The sequence below is a fragment of the Zalophus californianus genome, chromosome 3 (genome assembly GCF_009762305.2).
Source record: "Zalophus californianus isolate mZalCal1 chromosome 3, mZalCal1.pri.v2, whole genome shotgun sequence".
Classification (NCBI taxonomy): Eukaryota; Metazoa; Chordata; class Mammalia; order Carnivora; family Otariidae; genus Zalophus; species Zalophus californianus.
The window spans coordinates 114,154,542-114,175,383 of NC_045597.1; the positions used below are offsets into that span (position 1 = coordinate 114,154,542).

At 34.1% G+C, this 20,842-nt stretch overlaps 1 protein-coding gene across 3 annotated transcripts in view; it reads left to right on the forward strand.

The window, feature by feature from the left end:
* ACVR2A (activin A receptor type 2A) overlaps positions 1-20,842 on the forward strand; it is an 84,595-nt gene that overhangs the window by 37,186 nt on the left and 26,567 nt on the right. For all 3 annotated transcript variants that reach the window (XR_003518980.2, XM_027588362.2, XM_027588364.2), the window contains exons 2-4: positions 11,936-12,143; positions 15,649-15,758; positions 15,954-16,108. Coding sequence is in view for 2 of the 3 variants with exons in the window: in XM_027588362.2 (XP_027444163.1) it covers positions 11,936-12,143; positions 15,649-15,758; positions 15,954-16,108 (473 nt within the window). In the remaining variant the exon portion in view is untranslated. The remainder of the gene's footprint in view (positions 1-11,935; positions 12,144-15,648; positions 15,759-15,953; positions 16,109-20,842) is intronic.

Sequence of the window (20,842 nt, forward strand, 5' to 3'; positions counted from 1 at the left end):
TAAAACTTTATGTAGAGGCTTTTTAAGAAAGAGGTTTGAGAAATTGATAAATTGATGTTTTTCTTCAAATCTTGGTCTTTTTTTAAAGAAAGATTTTATTTAGAGAGAGAGCATGCACACGCACACACACTTGCAAGCAGGGGGAGGGGCGGAGGGAGAGGGAGAATCTTAAGCAGGCTCTATGCTCACCATGGAGCCTGACCCGGGGCTCAGTCTCAGGACCCTGAGATCACAACCTGAGCCAAAATAAAGAGTTGGATGCTTAACTGACTGAGCCACTCAGGTGCCCCTTGGTCTTTATTCACTCTGGAGAAAAAACTGATGGTTACCAGAGGGGAGGTGGGTGGGGTCATGGGTCAAATAAATGATGGGGATTAAGGAGTGCAGTTGTGGTGAGCAGCAAGTGATGTATGAAATTGCTGAATCACTACATGGTACACCTGAAACTAATATAACACTGTTAACTGTATGGAATTAAAATCTGTACCTCTGAAACAAATAATACATTATATGTTAAAAAAAAAAAAGAAGAAGATAGCAGGAGGGGAATAATGAAGGGGGGGAAATCGGAGGGGGAGATGAACCATGAGAGAGGATGGACTCTGAAAAACAAACTGAGGGTTCTAGAGGGGAGGGGGGTGGGAGGATGGGTTAGCCTGGTGATGGGTATTAAAGGGGGCACATACTGAATGGAGCACTGGGTGTTATATGCAAACAATGAATCATGGAACACTACATCAGAAACTAATGATGTAATGTATGGTGATTAACATAACATAAAAAAATAAGAAAATCTTGGTCCTTACACAGTAGATATATACTTATTTTGGAACTATATAGGAAAAATTAGTCACTTACGAGTTAACAATGTTGTAATACATTTTAGGTGGTTATCTTAGTAATTTGTCAGGAATTAACGTTAGGAGTCCTTAAATAACCAGTGGTTAAATGTTGACTTATAAGTACTTTTACTGCTTATTACACACGCATGCGCACACTGTGTCTGGTATCACAGCATTACAACGTTTGGATTTTTAGTTTATTCCATAGTAGTTGTGTTTCTAGTTTATATTACTTGAGCTAGATGGACAGAATCTTGTAATATTTTGTCAGACTGACAGTACTAAGTACAGAGTATAACAGGTAAGGCAAAAAAAAAAAATCTGGGAAGAATGTCGGAAAGTGTGTTTTCCTTTAGAGGTGATTGGTAGTAAGGAGGTGCTTAGTTTAAAAAAAAAAAGATTGACAGGACCTAAAATGTTTTTATTATCATGCAGAAATTTTATTTGAAAATTTATTCTCCTCATATTTCTAACATGTTTATCAGAAGGCTTTTGGCACATTGTGGATTTTTCTTCCTAATACTTAAAAGCAGCCCAGGGCAACCAAATAGGGAAGGTGACTTGTCTTCTATGATGTGTGTTAATATAGAAAGGAAAGGATGCTGGAAGACCTATGATGTGTTTATAGTTGCATAGAAATATTATTAAAATGAGTTTTGAAGTGGGACAGAAATTACATAACACAAAAGTAATAAACAAGAATTTTAGATTTTTTTCTTAATACTAGGAATCTTGGTTATAAATATGAAAAACTGTTGGTGATTTAAGGCTAGTTAGGTTGATTCTATATCCGTTGTTATTTAATGTCAGTTCGTTTTCAGTCTTCCTTCTTTTCCTTTAATAGAATTGTATTGCTAGTTAAAGCTACTCTAGTAAGTATTGCTAATTTTCTTCAGTTGCTGGTTTTAACCTGCCAATTACTTTGATGGAAACTTTTGTGATGAGGTGGTTTTTTGTTTTTGTTTTGTTTTTTCAGTTTCTCACTCTTGGTACTACTGGCTCCTCAAGGGTGATATTTCACATTACTTTCGTAGCGGCTGAAATGATCCATTTTTAGTCTTTTTGCATCAGACAGAGTTTGATGATTTACTAAAAAAAAGGCTGCATCTTCCAAGTAAATAAAGCACTACAAAAACCTTAATATACATGATGTCTTCTCACTGTAATTGAGACGTGTAGATTGTTTTTAGTAGGAACTACTCTGTGTGTGTTTCCTTAATCTATATTAAGAGATCTGTTCTGATTTTGAGAATTTACCTTTTATCTCTTACTATTCTAAATTTATGCTCGGTTTTGGCTTTTGTACAATTTCTAAAATGGCCCATTAATTCTGATGGGAGTACTGGCCTCTAGCTGCAGTCACCGTGATCTCCCCTGCCCTCACAAGATGAACATCTAATAACAGAAATCTATTTTACACAGTCTAGGTAATACTTGTATCTACTTGTATTTGTTTTGATGTAATTCATATTTCGAATGAGTGCCAGAGAACTGGGTAGAACTATTTTAATCTTGCATCCTGGGCATTTATAGATATCCCACACGTTTTGTGGCTGTAGGCAAAAACACTTTGCTGTTGTGCTTCATCTTTGAAGATATCTTATCCCTGAAAATACGTATCTCTCATGACAGTAGGAATAAATATCAGGATGAGAGTTAGCAACAAAGAGAAACAAAGGATAGATAGTATGGAAGCCAGCTTTGTTTTGTCAGATGATACAAGATAAGCATTTAGAAACAGCCAACCATCTAAACCCAAATCACTTTTATAAACCGAATCACTTTTATCCTTTACTTTCTTACACTGAGAGGGACCAAATAAGGGACTCTGGAAAGCAAAAATTTACCTATGTCTTCTAATTTGGCAATCCTTTTGATACTTGTGGCTGTCTGGTTATCATGTGACACTGTAGATCCTTGCTTTTTATTGGGTAGTTAGTGTGGCTTACTGAGTTTCTTTCCATTCCAACACACTTTAATACTCACTGTATTCAGATTAATCTTAGAAATATCACTTCTGTTCTTTTTCTTAACTTCTGATGTCTTGCAAACCTGCCTTGATTATACCCAATACTAAACAATATGGAATGCTCATGTCTATTAAGAGCAGGCTTGTCAAACACTGATTATTCACATCCCTGTTTATTTGGTCATTATCTTCCCTGCCTTTGTTTGCCATAGTTTTGTCTCTCCTTAATAGTTTGCTTTAGTCCCACTTCCTCCGTAAAGCCTTTCTTTTTTCTTTTCTGTGTGAATTGATTTTAAATACATTTATTGAGTTCCTGTATTGTGTTGGGCACTGGTGATACAGAAGGGGTAACAGGGCGGAGGTCCTAGGTTATCATCCCTAATTCCTACAGCATTTATCTGTAGCCCTTATCTTGGTGTGTTAATTGATAGTACAAGCATATGGTCAATTTTTTTTATCTGTAAATGCTCAATATAAAGCATAGTTTTCTCTAAAGGATTATTCCTCAGAAGAAGAGTAGTTTTATATTTGAATCCTTTCAAAGTTTTTCGTATTTTGAGGCTCTCTCAATTTTATTTTGAATGAAAATATGTTTGGAAAAGGCAGAGAAGCTTGAAATGATGCCAGTCAGTGCTAGAGTGAATGTTTATGTCAGTTTCCTAAGGGAATAGGTAGAAGGGAATAAAGAGTTTAAACAAATTATTCTTGGGGGTGGTCATAGTGTTGATAGTGTTACTATCATTTGTTGTAAACTATTTACAGAGGCTATAAAAGAAAAAACTTTAAAAGCTCGTTTTAAAAAGCAATATTGTAAGTAGTTACTTTCTGAAGATCACAAAATACACCTATAGAACAGTGAAAAAAATCACTGTCTTAGTATTATGTGAACAGATATTGGTTTGGAAAAACATTTCCAGTGACAATATTCTGTATGACTTTAAAACGTATTGCTTTTCAAGCAACTTAAATGGAAGTGAAGATGATCCATGTTTTGATAGTTTTCGATGACTCAAAAAGAAAGAGGACACTTGTTGGGAGATGCATGTGAAATTTGAACAAAATTGTTTTGTAAAATTTTTTTGCTTTATGATTTTAAAATATTTGTAAAACTAAATTCATTAAAATAAGTATACATTGGGCTGTTTCGTATAAATATACGAAGGTTTGTGTATTTCAGGTTGGTCAAAATTTAAAAAATACCTTATGGGGGAAATTGGGAAATCCTTCAAATTGAGGATTTTATGATATTCAAGTTGCAAGTTTCTGGGTAGTTAGATGATTACTTAGCCTAGTGAAAGACTGTTAAATAATCCCCATTGAACTAATAAAATGTTGCATATATTTACTTATTTTAAGGTTTCTTGGTGCCATAAAGGGTTGTACTATACTAGAATTTCCCAATTACTTATCTAAAATTCTTTTGTATAATGCTTTTGATACTATTGTTTTTTTAATTTATACTACAAAATGTTTTGGATTAAAAGCATCATTCAGTTTAATCTACCTGCTGTTGCTAATTCTCTTTGGATGCGTGTTCTACCCTTAGAGTGGCAGGAAGCAATAATATGTGAAAGGGAAACAAGAATTGCTTATCAAGTTTTATTATTTTTGAAACTTCATTAACCCTTCCTAGAGGACTAGTTTGCCTATAGGAGGAACAGGTTTGGGGAAGGCGTTCAGTTGCATGCCTGTTTATACTGTATTCTCAGTGACTTATTGATAGTGTCAGACACCATTAGAAAACTTTTTCAGAAGTGAGCCCCAGGGCACGTGGGTAGCCCAGTTGGTTAAGTGTCTGCTTTCAGCTCAGGAGGCTCAGATCATGATCCTGGAGTTCCAGGATGGAGCCCCTGCAGGGCTCCCTGCTCAGCAGGGAGTCTGCTTCTCCCTCTGACCCTCACCCTCTCGTGCTCTCTCTCTTTCAAATAAATCTTTTTTTAAAAAAAGGAAGTGATCCTCATATTTGTAAGATGTCAAAACAATTCTTTCTGTTTAACGTTGGTTGTGTACATAGGAAAATTGTGATAGGGTGATGCAGGTCACAGGACTATGAAAAACATTGTCATCTTAATCAGAAAAGAAATTAATGTAATTCTTAGTTAAAGATATTTTAATTCCAGCTACCTGTTTGAAGCTGGGAAGCAGTAGTAGTTGTTGGGTTTTTTATTCAGTTGTTACATTGCTTGTTTACATTTTATCATCCATTAAATACTGGATGTATTTGGAGGGCAAGTAAGATGGATAGTTTTAGACTCACTGGCATTCTGACATGTAAATGAATGTATATAGGCAATTGATCAAAAACACTAAATAAATGTAAAAGAATACATTTTATGTTGGATTGCAAGTGGTGTACATTTTGGGGGAAGGAGTAATTCTGATTAAAGGACTTCTAGGATTTTGTTTATCTACCTTGAAAAAACATGAAAATTGTCACATGTGAGATTTAGCCTAGGAGGTTTTTTTGCAAGAGCTCGGCTTTCAGGAACTATTAAAATGATGATAGATAGCAAAGGGGAGGGCATTTAAGAAATATTTGCTTGAACCATATCCCCATTGCTCTAGTGCTGTTTATTGAAAAGGCTTTCCCTCTTCTGTAGAATTGCTTTTGTTTATTTGTCCAAAATTAATCAGGCATATTTGTGTGGATCTCTTCCTGGGTATTCTGTGTTCCATTGATCTGTGTCTGTCCTGCCTGTATTACCACATGGTCATACTTCAGCTTTATGGTAAGCTTTAACATCAGTAAGTGTGAATTCTCCCACTTTATTCTTTTCAAAAATGTTTGGAATAAGTTCATTTATGTCTACAAGAAAATTTGATGTGATTTTGATATGAATTGGATTAAACCTATACATTATCATGGTATGTCTCTCCAAGTGTTCAAGTCTTCTTTTTATTTCTTTTATCAACATTTTATAATTTTTATCACATAGATTTGTACATTTTGTCAGATTATATTTTAGGTATTTTTAAACTCAGGAGCAATTGTAACTGGTTTTACAGTTACAATTTTTAAAAAAATTTTTTAAAAAGTTTTACTTATTTGAGAGAGAGAGTACTCAAGTGCACACAGTTGTGCACAAGAGGAGGGAGGGGTAGAGGGGAAGGGGAGGTAAAGGGAACGAATCCCAAGCAGATTCTGTGCTCACTGGGGAGTCCGATGCTGGGCTCGATCTCAGGAGCCCAAGACCACGACCTGAGCCAAAATCAAGAGCTGGATGCTTGACTGACTGAGCCACCCAGGCACCACACTGGTATTACATTTTAAATTTCATTTCTACCACTTCATTGTTAGTATATAGAAATGCACTTTTTGTATATTGATCTTATATCCTGTGACCTTATTGAATTCATTCTAACATTTTGTTTGATGATTCCTTGGGATTCTCTCCAAAGACAGTCATCTCATCTGCAAATAGAAATAGTTATATATTCTTTTCCAATTGGTATGCCTTTAATTCCTTTTTCTTGTCTTATTGCAATAGCTAGAATTTTCAGTACAGTGTTAAGAGTAATGGGAGTAGACATCATTATTTCGTTTTTGATCTTAGAGGGGAAGCATTTAGTCTTTTGCCATTAAGTATGAGGTTAGTTGTTGGTGTTTTTGTAGGTGCTCTTTGTGAGTTTGAGGAAGTTCCCCTCTATTCCTGGTATACTGATAGATTGTATGATTTTTGTCTTTTAGTTTCTTGATTTGGCAGATTGCATTGATTGATTTTTGAATATTGAACTAACCTTACGTACCTGAAATAAATCCTACTTGGTGTGGATTATTATTTTTTTTTTAAATATACTGTTGGATTCTGTTTGCCAAAATTTTGCTGAGGACTTTAACGTGTAAGTTAATAAGAGATATTGGTCCGTATTTCTCTTTTTGTGCTGTTTTTGTTTTTGTTATCAAGGTAATAGTGGCCTCATAAAATCAGTTGCAGTAGTCCCTCTTTTCTGTTTCTGGAAGAGTTTGTGTAAAATTAGTGTGGGTGTATTATATTACTATTCACTGCTTTTAAAAAATAAAAGCCTGATTGTCCTCAGATGTAGTCACTTCAGGTGAAATTTGCTTTTTCATCATAGGAGGGGTATTTTAGATTTAAATATGACTTTTGCAGGGCTATTTTATTGTCAGATGTTCTACCAAATTTCAGATCAAATGTGTTGGGTTTTTTTTTCATGGTGGGAAAAATGGTACTAGTCATTAAAATAAGTAGTACTTTGGAAATAGAACTGTTATCTAAATTAACTCTGATACTAGATTCTGTGATTAGACTTATTGATTTACTATAACTAGGCTAATGTGAATTTTGAAATGATGGAATTATCCATAATAATTACAAAAGTATTATGGAAATTGAATCAGTTGTGGAAACAGGGTAATGAAAGTTTTGGTAATTTATTCAAGGCCACAGTTTGTGAACTAAATTCCAAATTCAGGTCACAATCTGTTAAGCCAGAGGTACTTAACTAGAGAGGAACATTAGATCACCAGTGGGTCTTTGTCAAAAAGAAAAAGAACACACATGCACACACACACACACACACACACACACACACACTTTCTCTTGGATATATACCTTCCATCATCATCCCCAGGGCTCCAAATGACACTCAGACAAGAATTTGAGAAAACATAGGGGATTCTGTTGTACATAATTAGTTAAGAACCATTATACTAAACCATGAACACATACCTTTTATATCTGTTTATTTCTTTTGAAAATAGTATGAACTATTTGGAATTACTTTGGTAGAAGTTTTAAGTTTCAGAAAATTTTAAATTGGGAGTTACTGTTAAAAATTCATACATATAAGCAACTTTTGCCAATTTTTTAAAAAATTGCACCTTTAAAGTCACAGTGCAAGCTTAAGAACATAAAAAATGTATAATTTGATTTTATTTTTATAATTATGTTATTTTGTGTTCAGTTAGAGATATGATGGGCTAGAGACTGATTACAGGATCAGCTTGAGGAGGGGGTGATGAGATTGTCACAGTTTTCCATATAAGCAGGATTCTTTCTATCTTTGGAAAACATCAATCAAGTGATAGTCTAGATCTGGAAAGCCATGCTGAAATCTTGTTTGCCTTTAAATTATAAGTGAAGAAAGTATTTTTTTAAATGAAGAAATGGTCATGTGTTCATCTTTTCTCTAGAACAGACGTGGCAAATACTAATTTCAAGACTCTTTTACTTCAAAATCCTTCTCAATATGCTACTCCAGGCCACTACTGTTAATTTATTGGAATTGACACGAAGATGAAACCTATTTGGCTTTTCTGCTCTAGGCAGTATTTTATTTTATTTTTGTCAGTTTTGTTTAGTTTAAATGGTGTTATAGTGTTCCTATGCTTCAGTGGCATTTTCTTTGGAAATTAAAAATAATAAATAGTGGCTTTTAACACAAATTACATGAATGATAATTTACAGAGGACCTGTCCCCCACAAAACAAAACAAATCAAACAAAAGGCAGGTTAGCTAGACTGTTGAAATTAGGACATTGTTTTAAGAGATAGCTGGCCACACAGCCTGTGAGCTAGATTTATAGCCTGTAAACTAAGAATGATTTTTACATTTTTAAATGGCTGAAAAAAGAACAGTATTTTGGGACATGTAACAATTACCTGAAATTTCATTTTTAGTGTCTATAAATAAAGTTTTATTGGAACATAACCATGCTCATTCCTATACTGTCCTGTGGATGCTTTTGTGCTATAATGGCAGAATGGAGTAGTTGTGACAGAAACCACGTGGTCTGCAAAGCCGAAAATATTTACTTGTCTGGCCCTTTACAGAAAATGTTTGCCATACCTTGTTTTCAGATATTAATGTGACAGTGCATGATTGTTTTTGGGTTATATAGTAAAGGAGGAAACTTATTTTGCTGGTATTTTCAACAGGTTTCTTCTTTTTTTTTAAATTTTTTTATTATGTTTATAGTAACAAGTTTCTGAAAAGGAATAACTTAGAAAATAGGTATTTTTTTATACAGGTAAATAGTAGAAGCAACCTTTTTTTTTTATAGACTACAAAGAACATGGAATTACCAGCCTTAGTTTATAATAGGTCTGCTCTTTTAATTTCTTCCGTTGTTGAGAGGAAGTCCAGAGCACTAATACTGCCACAGATTTTAGCAGCTTATAGGACACTGCAGAGCAGCAGCAAGTTCTCATGCTTTTTGGTTTCAACTTTAAGACTTTTAAAAATGTAGAACCCCAGAAAGTTTTTTTTAAAATAGGGATTTTATCTATCATTCTTATCACATTAGAAATTGACAAAATTTAAAAATATTTATTTAACGGTAACAGTAATCCATTACATGTTCACAAAAGAACATTTTTATGAAAAATGTTTTCCAAAACAAAAAAAAATTAATGAAATTTTTGCAGATCTCTTTAATGATTGTTTTCGTGGAAGACAGCTGGATTCTTGTATCTCTTCCTCCATTAAGTCTGCTGTGATATGTTCTTTGATATGAAGGAAATCTGGTCATACACAGATACAGTTTTAGAAAAAAATGAGTATTTTTAGATAATTGTGAATGTTTTTCTCTGATATTACACCAAAACTCAACACATGGTAGATTTTTTGCTTTTTTTTTAAAGTCAGGTTTTTTGAAGTATAATTTCCATAGAATAAAATGTTTTTTTTTTTGATAAAACAATTCTGTGTGATTAACCCATAAGACATTTAACCTCCGACCACAGTTACAATGTAGAATATTTTGGTCACTCTGAAAAATTTCTCAAGCCCTTTTGTAATCAGCCCTCTCCCCTCACTCCCAGCTTCTGGCAACGTCTGATCTCATTTTTGTCCCCATAGTTTCACCTTTTCCAGAATATCATATAAATGGAATCACATATAGCATAATATGTTTGCGATTCATCCATGTTGTTATAGTTATCATTAGTTCATTTCTTCTTATTGTATGGATGTTTATCCATTTAGCAGTACTGGATATTGAGTTTCCAGTTTTGGGTTGATTATAAATAAAACCATTCCAAGCATTCATGTACAGATTTTTGCATGAACATATGTTTTTATTTCTTAGGTAAATGCCTAGGCATGGTATTGCTTGGTAGGTAGTATGGTAGGTGTATGTTTACTATAAGAAGCTGTCAAACTGGCTTTCCAAAGTGGGTGGACCATTTTGCATTACAGCCACCAATGTGTGAAAGTCCCAGTTGCTCTACATATTTATCAACATTTGAGGTTGTTTTTGTTTTAGCCATTTTAATCAATATTAGAATTTCAGTTTGCATTTCTCTAATGATTAATGATACTGAGAATTGTTTCATGTTAGTGTTTTCCATTCATATATCTTCAGCAAAGCATGTTATTTTGAATCTTTTGCCCATTTTTTTTAGAAATTTGGTGGCTTTAAAAAATTATTATTGAGTTGTGACAGGTTTTTCTATATATTGAATGTCAGCATTTTTTTTAGATACATAATTTGCAGGTATTTTCTCCAAGTCTGTGACTTTTTTCCCCCTTGAACTTTCAAAGAGAAGTTTTAATTTTAATGAAACGTAACTTACCAGTTCTTTCTTTTGTAGTTCATGTCTTTCATGTTCTAAGAAGTCTTTCATAATTTAGGGTCACAAAGATTTTTCATGTTTTCTTATACCAGTTTTATACTTTTAGATTTTTTAGGTCTTTGAGATGTTTAGAGTTAATTTTTGTAAATGGTGTAAGATACAAGTTGAAGTTTGTCTTGTTTGTTCATAAGATGTCCAATTGTTCCAGCATAGTTGTTGAAAAAACTGTGTTTTCTCTATTGAAATGTGTTGGCACCTTTGCTGTGTGTCAACTGAACGTTATGTGGGTCTATTTCTGGATTCTCTGTTCTGTCCCATTGAAGTGTGTGTCTTCTCACTGAGACCACACTAGCTTGATTGCTGAAGCTTTATAGTGAGTTTTAAAAACAGGTAATATGAATTCTCCTTTGTACATCTTTTTCAGAATTATTTTGGGTATTCCAGCACCTTGTTTTTCTGCATAAGACGAGGTAGTTTTTTAAAAGTTAGTTTTAAAGTGCAGAATCTGAAACCATTAATGAACTTTTTGTCCTCTGTAACATTAAAATCTATGGGACTATCTTGAACATTGAATGGATTTTTTTAACCCACGAATGCTTTTATAAGATCACACGTAATTCATTTAGAGAATATTGGTTCTCTGAATTATATAGACCTAATTATTGGCACATTTCCTTATTCAGTATTTGAAAGTTACATGTATTAATATCTCCACTGATCTCCTGAGAGAATTCTTTTTTTTTTTTAAGAGAGAGAGTGCTGCTCATGCAGGCACATTGCAGTGGGAGTGGGATGGGGAGGGGCAGAGGGACAGGGGGAGAAAGAACCTTAAGCAGACTCCATGCCCAGGGCAGAGCCCGAAGCAGGGCTTGATCTCATGACCTTGCGATCATGACCGGACCGGAAATCAAGAGTCAGATGCTTATCTGACTGAGCCACCCAGGCGCCCCTCATGAGAGAATTCACTTTAAGTGTTGGGAAAGTGTCAGGCTAATGGTGGTGACAGATTTTCCAAAATCCTTCTTTTTTGCTTGGAAGATCAAATTTTATCACTGGCATTGCATACTGTCACTTGTTTCTCTTGAAGTAATAGGTTTAGTTGGTTCATTTTTGAGAACATGTCTGTCAGTTACCCAAGTCTGAATAACCATCGTTGGTTTAATTCCCCACTCAGTCATGCAAAGGCTTTATCTTGAGGCAAAACATTGTACTTCATTTTGCAGCAGAACTGCTTTTGCTTAGTTCCCATTTTGTCACACAGGATATTGAAAAGAAATCAATCCTGGGTCAAGATTTAATTAAATCAACAATTTTACTGCTTTTCATCAGGGACATTCTTAAATGAAGTGAAACTGTCCTTTTTCAGAGAAATCATCTGAAATATATTTGGTCACTTTCTGTTACTATGATTATTATACTTCAAGTATGGAGATTGATGTGGAAACTTAAACTCAGTGTTACAACACTTAGGAAGACAGTAAGTTCCTGATGTTTGAGGCACACCTGAGTTTGAGTTTGGTATACGGTGAGACAATCTCTTAAGGGCTAATACAGTTAAATTAAGTTGTTGTTTTATTATCTTATAGGTGCTATACTTGGTAGATCAGAAACTCAGGAGTGTATTTTCTATAATGCTAATTGGGAAAGAGATAGAACCAATCGAACTGGTGTTGAACCCTGTTATGGTGACAAAGATAAAAGGCGACATTGTTTTGCTACCTGGAAGAATATTTCTGGTTCCATTGAAATAGTGAAGCAAGGCTGTTGGCTGGATGATATCAACTGTTATGACAGGTAAGGAAACATTTTCTCCACACTCATTTTTAAAGGGGGAAAGCTCAGTGCATGTATTTTTACTTAAATGTTTTTTTTTTTAAGATGGGATTATGAATACCATTATAACATGCTCCAATGACAATATACATGTTTTAAAGTAATAAGATAAATATGGCATGTTTATGTTTTGTCTTTGGTACACTGAATAATCTACCATCTAGTGAGAACTATAGATAAGAACCTTTTTTCCCCTATGTTATTAGTATGATAAACTTTTTTTAAGGTCAATTTTAAGGAAAAAGGATTTTTTAAATTGCTTTAAAAGACACTATATCAGTTGAAAATCTATCCTGTATCCTCAGAGAAAGTAAAGCTTAATCATAGTATTTAATTTCCTTTTAGTTTCCCTATTTATGTATCTGGAAGAAATTGATCTTACTGCATTTTTTTTCCTTTTTTTTTCTTGCAAAGTAGGCCTTTGTTCTTTACCCCTGAGAGACATTTTAACTTGATGTTCAGAATTACCTCAGTACTAAGAGAGTCCTCATAGAAAGCTACATTTTATTTAAAATATTTTGCTTAAATTGTTTTATTTTGTATCAGAAATAAAATACAGTAGACATGTTATTGACTGCCTGTGATCTTTCTGTAAGGAGCCCCATAGATGTTTGGTTGATTACTTAAACTGCCTGGGCCACAGGATTTCCACTGTGGGTGGGTGCTGATGGCTGGCAGAGGCTGCAAAGCGCTAGATAAATAGACATTTTGGAGCCAGAAAATACTGATAGACTCGTGGAACACTGGATACTTGCCTATCCCTTTCAGGAGCCTCAGTTGATTACTGTGAACCTGTGGTTGATTAGCCATATGTAATTAATAGCAAAATGCATTGAATAAATCCATGAAAATTGAATTATCTCAATTTTTCATGAGAAATTAAAATCTTAGGTATATATTTAGTATTTAGGGTTTACTTCTAAATCTCTGAATTTTCCAGGGACTATTTCTCTGTAATTACACATTTTAGCTGCATTTCCGATTCTTAGCCTCTCTGTAAATAGAGGTGATCATCAAGTGATATCTGCTATTATGAAAGGTAAGTAGGGCCACTAGGAAAACAGGATGGAGGTTACTCAAAAAATTAAAAAAACTACCCTATGATCCAGCAGTTCTACTTCGGGGTATTTACTGAGGAAATGAAAATGCTAACTTGTAAAAAGATACATGCACCCCTGTGTTTATTGCAGCATTATTTACAATAGCCAAGATATGGATCCAACCTGCCTGTCCATTGCTGGATAAAGAAAATATGGTGTGTACACACACACACACACACACACACACACACACACACACACAGAAGAATATTACTCAGCCATTTAAAGAAAGAAATATTGCTATTTGAGACAACCTAGATAGACCTTGAGGGTATTATGCTAAGTGAAATTAGTCATATAGAGAAAGACAAATACCACGTGATTTTACTTACATGTGTAGTCTTAAAAAACAAAAAAAATAAAATGAACTCCCAGATTGGAGGCTGGGGGTTGGGGGGGTAAGGTGAAATGGTTGAAGGTGTTCAAAAGGTACAAACTTCCAGTTATAAAACAAGTCCTGGGGTTGTAATATATAGCATGGCAACTATAGTTAATAAAGCTATATCGTATATTTGAAAGTTTTGATAACAGAGATTTTTCTTCTTCTTCTTTTTTTTTTTTTTTAAAGAAAGGTGGTTGGGGAGGGGCAGAGAGAGGGAGAGAGTGGGGCTTGATCTCATGACCCTGAGATCATGACCTGAGCTGAAATCCAGAGTTATATCTTTAACTGACTGAGCCACCCAGGTGCCCTGATAAGAAAGTAGATCTTAACAGTCCTCATCACAAGAAAAAACATTTGTAACTATGTGTGGTGTTGGACATTAACTAGATTATTGTGGTGTTCATTTCACAGTATGTACAGATCTGAAGATATTATGTTGTATACCTGAAACTAATGCAGTGTTATGTCAGTTTTATTAAAAACAAAAAAAAACACACACAGGAAGAGTTTTGGGGGAAAATCTTTACTCAAATTATCTTTTATTAGTTAGTTGAAACCAGAGATTTTTGTTCTTTTTGTGGCAAAAACTACTGTTTGTCTCTCTTGAAGGATAGTTAAGAGAAAAAAAGATTCAAGAAATGTCAAAGTATGGAGGAAAAGACAATGATAAGAAGAATGAAATTGGATAATGAAAAGTACTTTTTTGAGTTAATTAGGCTACTTAGTCATTTTCACCTCCTATAATTTGAGGCATGATTCTAAAAATTTTAAATTCATATATTTTTTATAACTTAAGATTTAGCTTTCAGTTGTCTTTTACTTTCTACTAAATAGGTATTGGTGTAGATTTAATTTTAATGTTTGATTTTGTTAAAACAGTTTTCTTCCTGAAATTTTTTAAGCTTTCCAGTTTATTTTATTTATTTTTTTAAGATTTATTTGTTTATTTGAGAGAGAGAGAGCATGAGAGGGGGAGGGTCAGAGGGAGTAGCAGGGACAATCCCAGGACTCCAGGATCATAACCCGAGCCAAACGCAGTTGCCCAACCAATTGAGCCACCCAGGCGCCCTTAAGCTTTCCATTTTAAATTCAACCCTATTATTCTAATAGCCATCACAGAAGTTTGCAGTTTATTTCTAAGATATGTCTTTAAATTCACCTCATGTTTATTAGCAATATGTGAAGTTTTGATTTTTTTTTTTAAACAGGTATAGCAGTTTCTTAGCAGCTAATTAGGGTTTGTTCTAGCAGCTAAATCCCTATCTCCTCAGCTCCTCAGTCAACATAACTCATACCAGTTATTGAGTTACTAGGTTCTGTACGTTGTTACATATTGTTCTCTATTTGTTGGTTATCTCAACCCTGTTCATTTTGCTTAGGGAATTTAAATCTACTCCAAAAAATGACACTCTTAATTCCCAAACCTAGCTTGGGAATTAAGCTTGGGTCTCTGATGTTGAGATAGATTCTGCCATGAGAGGAACTTGCATTATTTTGTGTATGTGTATATGTGTGTGTGTGTGTGTGTATGGATGTATTGGTGTGTACACACCTAGTTCTATTTATAGTGTTCAGTTTTTGTACTTACGGAATGGGAAAGCTGTATTTCCTGTAAGAGAAAGCACTCCTAAACCAAATTTCTTCATTGGCTTTATGTTTCTTTTAAAGCTTTTCTAATAATTAAAAAAAAAAAAGATGGTTGCCTTAGATTAATCATTAAAAACCAAATTTAAGCAATGTTCTCATGGAGCTACTGTGATTGCTATAAAAGCGGCTGTTTTGTTTTTGTTTTGATGAGATTTAGTAACAGGATTACTGGAATGTTTTTGGCTTTTAAGAATTGATCATTGGATATTAATAAGAATCTTGAAGTTGACTATGAATGAGTTTTTCATTATTTTATCTCAGAAGAATTTTAGAAAAACACCCATCGTAGATTCAGTTTAATGTTGACTTTAATTATTTCTCCTTTGTTTGTTTATAGGACTGATTGTATAGAAAAAAAAGACAGCCCTGAAGTGTATTTTTGTTGCTGTGAGGGCAATATGTGTAACGAAAGGTTTTCTTATTTTCCGGAGATGGAAGTCACACAGCGTAAGTTCACAGGGAAAATACATAGGTCTGTTTGACTAGTACCCTGAAAACAAAGCATATTTGTGTTGATGGAATAATTTACTCCTACCTTCTCCTAATCTTATTTTTCTCCTCAAATTTGATACTATAAGAAATATTTATTGTGGAATTTTGTAGACCAAATCTGAATTGTTTTTTTCCTTCCATTTTCCACAGCAACTTCGAACCCAGTTACACCTAAGCCACCCTATTACAACATATTGCTCTATTCCTTGGTGCCACTTATGTTGATTGCGGGTATTGTTATTTGTGCATTTTGGGTGTATAGGCATCATAAGATGGCCTACCCTCCTGTACTTGTTCCAACTCAAGTAAGTTATTGTCTTGTACTTTGTGCTGTTTTAAGTTGTATATTTTAAAGAAATATTACTGTGGTGAAACCCACTGGGTTGCTATAAATCATTTTCTTTTGGTGTTACTTTTTGAATGTTTATTGTTATGGCAGCTATGGCTAATTTTCCGAACTTTATTGACTTGCTATGTCCTAAACTTTTCTCACTTAGGAGTTAAGGTAAAGTAGAACAAGGCGTATTCTGTTCTTTGGACAGTTTTACTGTCATTGTAGGGCTTTCAAGTGTGAGATTCACCTTGCTTTGTTTCTTGAGAAGTAATTGATGGTGGAGAAGTGATACCATAACCCATTCTTTCCCTCCTGTTCTTTCTCCCATTCCTAAATTTTTGTGCCTTTTTCAAGTCTACTTGCCAAAATATCCTTTTAACCATAGGGAGGGATTTGATTTAGTAAGGTAATCAGGAAAGGTGGAAAAGAGAGGTTTCACAAAGGCATCAGGAAGGTATATCCAAAAAAATGTTTTTTGGAAGACGAGCAGATGAGCAGTGCTTCTCTTCATTTATTATTGGTAGTTCCAAGTGTTGCTTTTGTTTTGTTAGTTTGGGTTTTTTGTTTTGTTTTGTTTTTTGCAGCATATCAAGTGTGTACTGAAGACTAAAAGCTTTTTTTTTTTTAAAGACCAAAAACTTTTTTAATGCCCTTGATTCTCCCTCTCCTGACCCTGAATATACCTGAAACTGTAGATGTGGTGGGTAATCAGATTAAATTCATGAAATTTTCCTCATTCTCTATCATGTAGACAGTTGGCACTGGTACAGTGGTTTACAAGCTCTTTTAATATAAGTAGTAAATATTCTGCAGGCTGCGGAAAGGTGAAAACTATGGTTCTACTTGTGTGAGACATCTTTAAACTCTAGTTTTTACTGTGTTCCTTTTAACTCTTAAGATCAGATTACCTTGGCCTTCTGGATCTCTTGGTTTAACTTTGTTTCTCTAATACCACTAGGATTAATGGTTAAAACATGATAGAAGAATGGTAAAGTCCTATAATTTAATGACCAAAACAACTTCTTCCCTGTAAGCTTTATTTACATAACATACTTCTTTCTCAGTACTTGCAGCAATCTGTTAGCATTAGATTATTGATCCACATAATCTCTGTAAGATGTGTATACTGAGAAATAAACCCAAAGGTAAAATACCTTATTTGGTAAATTAGGTAAACACTGTTTTGTGCAGCTGAAATATTTTAACTTTTAAACAGTAACTAAGTTGTGGATTTATTAAAAATTATCTCTGAAAGTATTATAAAAATAAAAATTTTAGTGCCTAATAAATATATGTAGCTTATTCCAAATGGCCATAGGATCCACTTTATCTTCTTTAGGTGGTAACTATTTTTTATTTTATTTCTATATTTAGAAGAGAGAGTGTTTAGTACTTAGTGTCTGAATTTACCCTAGATTTGTGTTACGAAAGAAAAAAACTGGAAACTAAATTTAAAAACAAATTTGTTGGTTTTTTAATAGAACTTTAAAAATAATGCATTCTTATAGATATATAAGAATAGAATATAGATAATATAATATAGATAATATTCATAGAATATTGGCACAAAGGTATGGTTAGACTTTTTTTTAGAGGGCTCAGTATCCTATATATGAGGCTACTTTATTTAGAAATGCTAATTAATTCAAGCATTTAGACTTTTAAAATGGAAAGATACAGTCCATTTCTGTGGATTTTAGATATTTGTTGCCATGTTAAAGTGATTATACACATTTATTTAGCACTTGAATTGCTCTGTGGTAAATTTGCATACATTGTATGAATTACTGAAAAATGAGAACTAGATTTAAGGTATTGTGATGGAATGATCTGGAATGGTCAAGCTTTGTTAGGAAAAATATAAAACATGCCTAACTATGCTTTTTTTCCTGTCATAAACTGTGTTGTAGAAGAGGGGTTGTCATCAGTTTGGAACTTCATTTATGTCATCTCTCACTGTGTCTCAAATAGTGTAGTGTCATGCTTTAAGTCTCATTTTTGGTGAGAGGTTTATACAAAGTAGTTCTGCAACTGCTTAGTGCCCATCTTATTACAAAATGCCCAGTTTTATCTCCAATTTCAAAATAATTGATAATAACAGCAAGCATTTATTTGAACACTTACAGTGTACTAGGGTACTGGTAAGTTGCACATATGTATACATACATAAGTTTTATATAAGAATATGTAAAAACATAAAATACATAATTTTTTCCCATGATTTCTAAATTGTGACCAGTATATAAGGCTCATCTTTGGAATTTATTAAATAATATGGACTCCTGGGCCACAGCCCTGTAAGTATGGAGTGGGGCCTGAGATACTATGTTTCTAATAAGTTTTCAGGGTGATTGTGGTGACCAGCCAGGTGTGAAAAGCACTGATTTCACTTTACCTCACAGGGTTGTTTATGTAGTTTTAATTTCCATTTTATAGAAAAAGAAATTGAGACATAGCAAAGCTTACAAGTGTCAGAGCTGGAATCTGAACTGAAGCTTTGCTTTTCTTGCTGCTTATCCTGTTCTGCCTCTTTTTTTTTTCCCCAGAAAGCCGATGTCTCTGGTGTTTTAGATAATTCAGTAAACATTCCTGCCATTTCAAAATCATTCTGTAGGCTAATTTATTTTCCTACTTTGGATATTGAAAAGTTTGACTAGTAAAATGAGCAGTAGTATCACACTGTCTCTCACATAGGACAAAAAAGAAAAGTCATGGATATATCCAAGGGCATATTCATGTGTTTTCCATTAACAAAATTTTTTAGCACATTTTAGAATAAGGTTTATCAGCATGATTGTGTTGTAGGTAAGGATTCCTGTGCCGCTGAGTTTATAGTGCCAATGCCTACTAGTTATTCAAGACTTTTACGAGGGACAGGAGTAATAAGTAAGGGACACATACATTTGAAGTCTTAAGGTGATTTCTGTATTTTACTCCATATTCATGTCCCCATGTCCAAGGCTTAATTCCCAAGACTAGTTAGGAAAAGATCTTATATTCTTATGGATTTCTGAAACATTTTTCCTCCATATCTTCAAACACTTAGACAGTGACATGAAATTTTTCATTCCTTTTCTTAGGGAAACTTTTCCTTAAAGCTTTGGCTAAAGGCTGGTTTGTGAATTAACTGGTCTGTTTTATGACATTAGTCTTATCATGTGGTAATATCTTATTGACAAGTCATTACAATAAGCACTATACTTGAGAATTTAATAGTGGATCTCGCAGAACGAGCTGAAGTTATGTATACTGTGACCATTCGTTGGTCTGATCTCAGTCTTTTATTCTCATTGGTGGGTAAAAGATCAGTCTGTGGCATTCTGGAAGACAAGAGATATCCACATAATATTTTCTTACTAAGCTGGTTCTGACAGCAAAATTATGGGATTCTTTATTTCTAAGACACCAAGTTAGAATTTCTCCTGGTGTTAGTATTTTATTGTGAAGAAATGATCTAAGGATATACATGCTTTAAAATCTGGTCTTATGGCTCTTAGTAACCAGTAAAAAATATTAATTCTCAAATCTAGCATAGTAAGAGGAATGGAAAAAGTAATTTTGCTGTTTTTTTTTTTAAATTGAAGCCATTCTTCTTTCTTTATAACCTATAACTATTATGTTTCTAGCATATGTTTCTAACTGTTAGGTTTCTAACATTATAACCTATAACTGTTATGTTTCTAACACTGTCTTCCCCATCACCCTGGATGAAAGCCTAGGAGACAACTGCTACTTTTTTTGGCCCTGTCATTTACCAAGTCCTATTCATTCACCTTTTCATCCTTCTTGATCCCGTTGTAGTTTGGGACATTGTTACATCTGAGGCTGAGATTATTTCTGTAATCTCATAGCTCGTCTTCTCTCTCTTTCCATCTATATACTCTTGCCGTAGAATGGCATTTTACATGTCTGATTATGTTGCTTCTGTTTTTAAAACTGTTTGAGGGCTCTTAGTGATCCACAGCAAAGAATACAAAGTTGGGAGTATGACACGGGGGCTTCCCTACCTCCATACATTTACCTTTTTATTCTTTCCTCCTGTTACACCCTAAGCCATCCATCGTATGCATCTAGAATGGTATTAGTTATGTACTGTCCTTAAAAGGAGAAAATAGTGTTGAAGTCAGTTTCTGTCTTGTGTGATTTAGACGAGTAACAGTTGAGAGAGGCTCTAGTCATTTGTGTACATGTTCCAGTCTCCCACTTGACTGTAAGCTCCTTGAAGACCAGCTGTGTGTTGTAAATCACTGCTGTATTCACGCAGTGTTTGTGTGTATAACCATTCTGTAAGTGTTGAATTGCCAAATTTGACTTTGTTGTATTTAGAGTTATACTGAGATGATAATGCAGCATGCCCAGGCATTCATTTAATAAAGACCTTTAGGGCTTAGTTTTAAGATAAATCTAGAGGCCATATATCTTTAGGGTAAAATAAGTTGAAGTATTCCAGGCTCTCGTAAGACAATGCCAGTGTTCAGTTCTTTTTGGAATCACAAGCTTGAAGCATCTTTTTAATTTGCATTCCCTAGGTCCTTTTCTTTTACCTGTGCTGAAATTGTTTTTCCACATACATGTGGAATTTGCTCTTGTAACCTGCAGTGAGTATAAACTGAACACAAACTGGTTTTTCTAGTGCTGGTGAGTCAAGAATAGGAGGGAATGGATACATTGACTCTGTGATTAAGAGGTCTTACTGTGGTTAGAG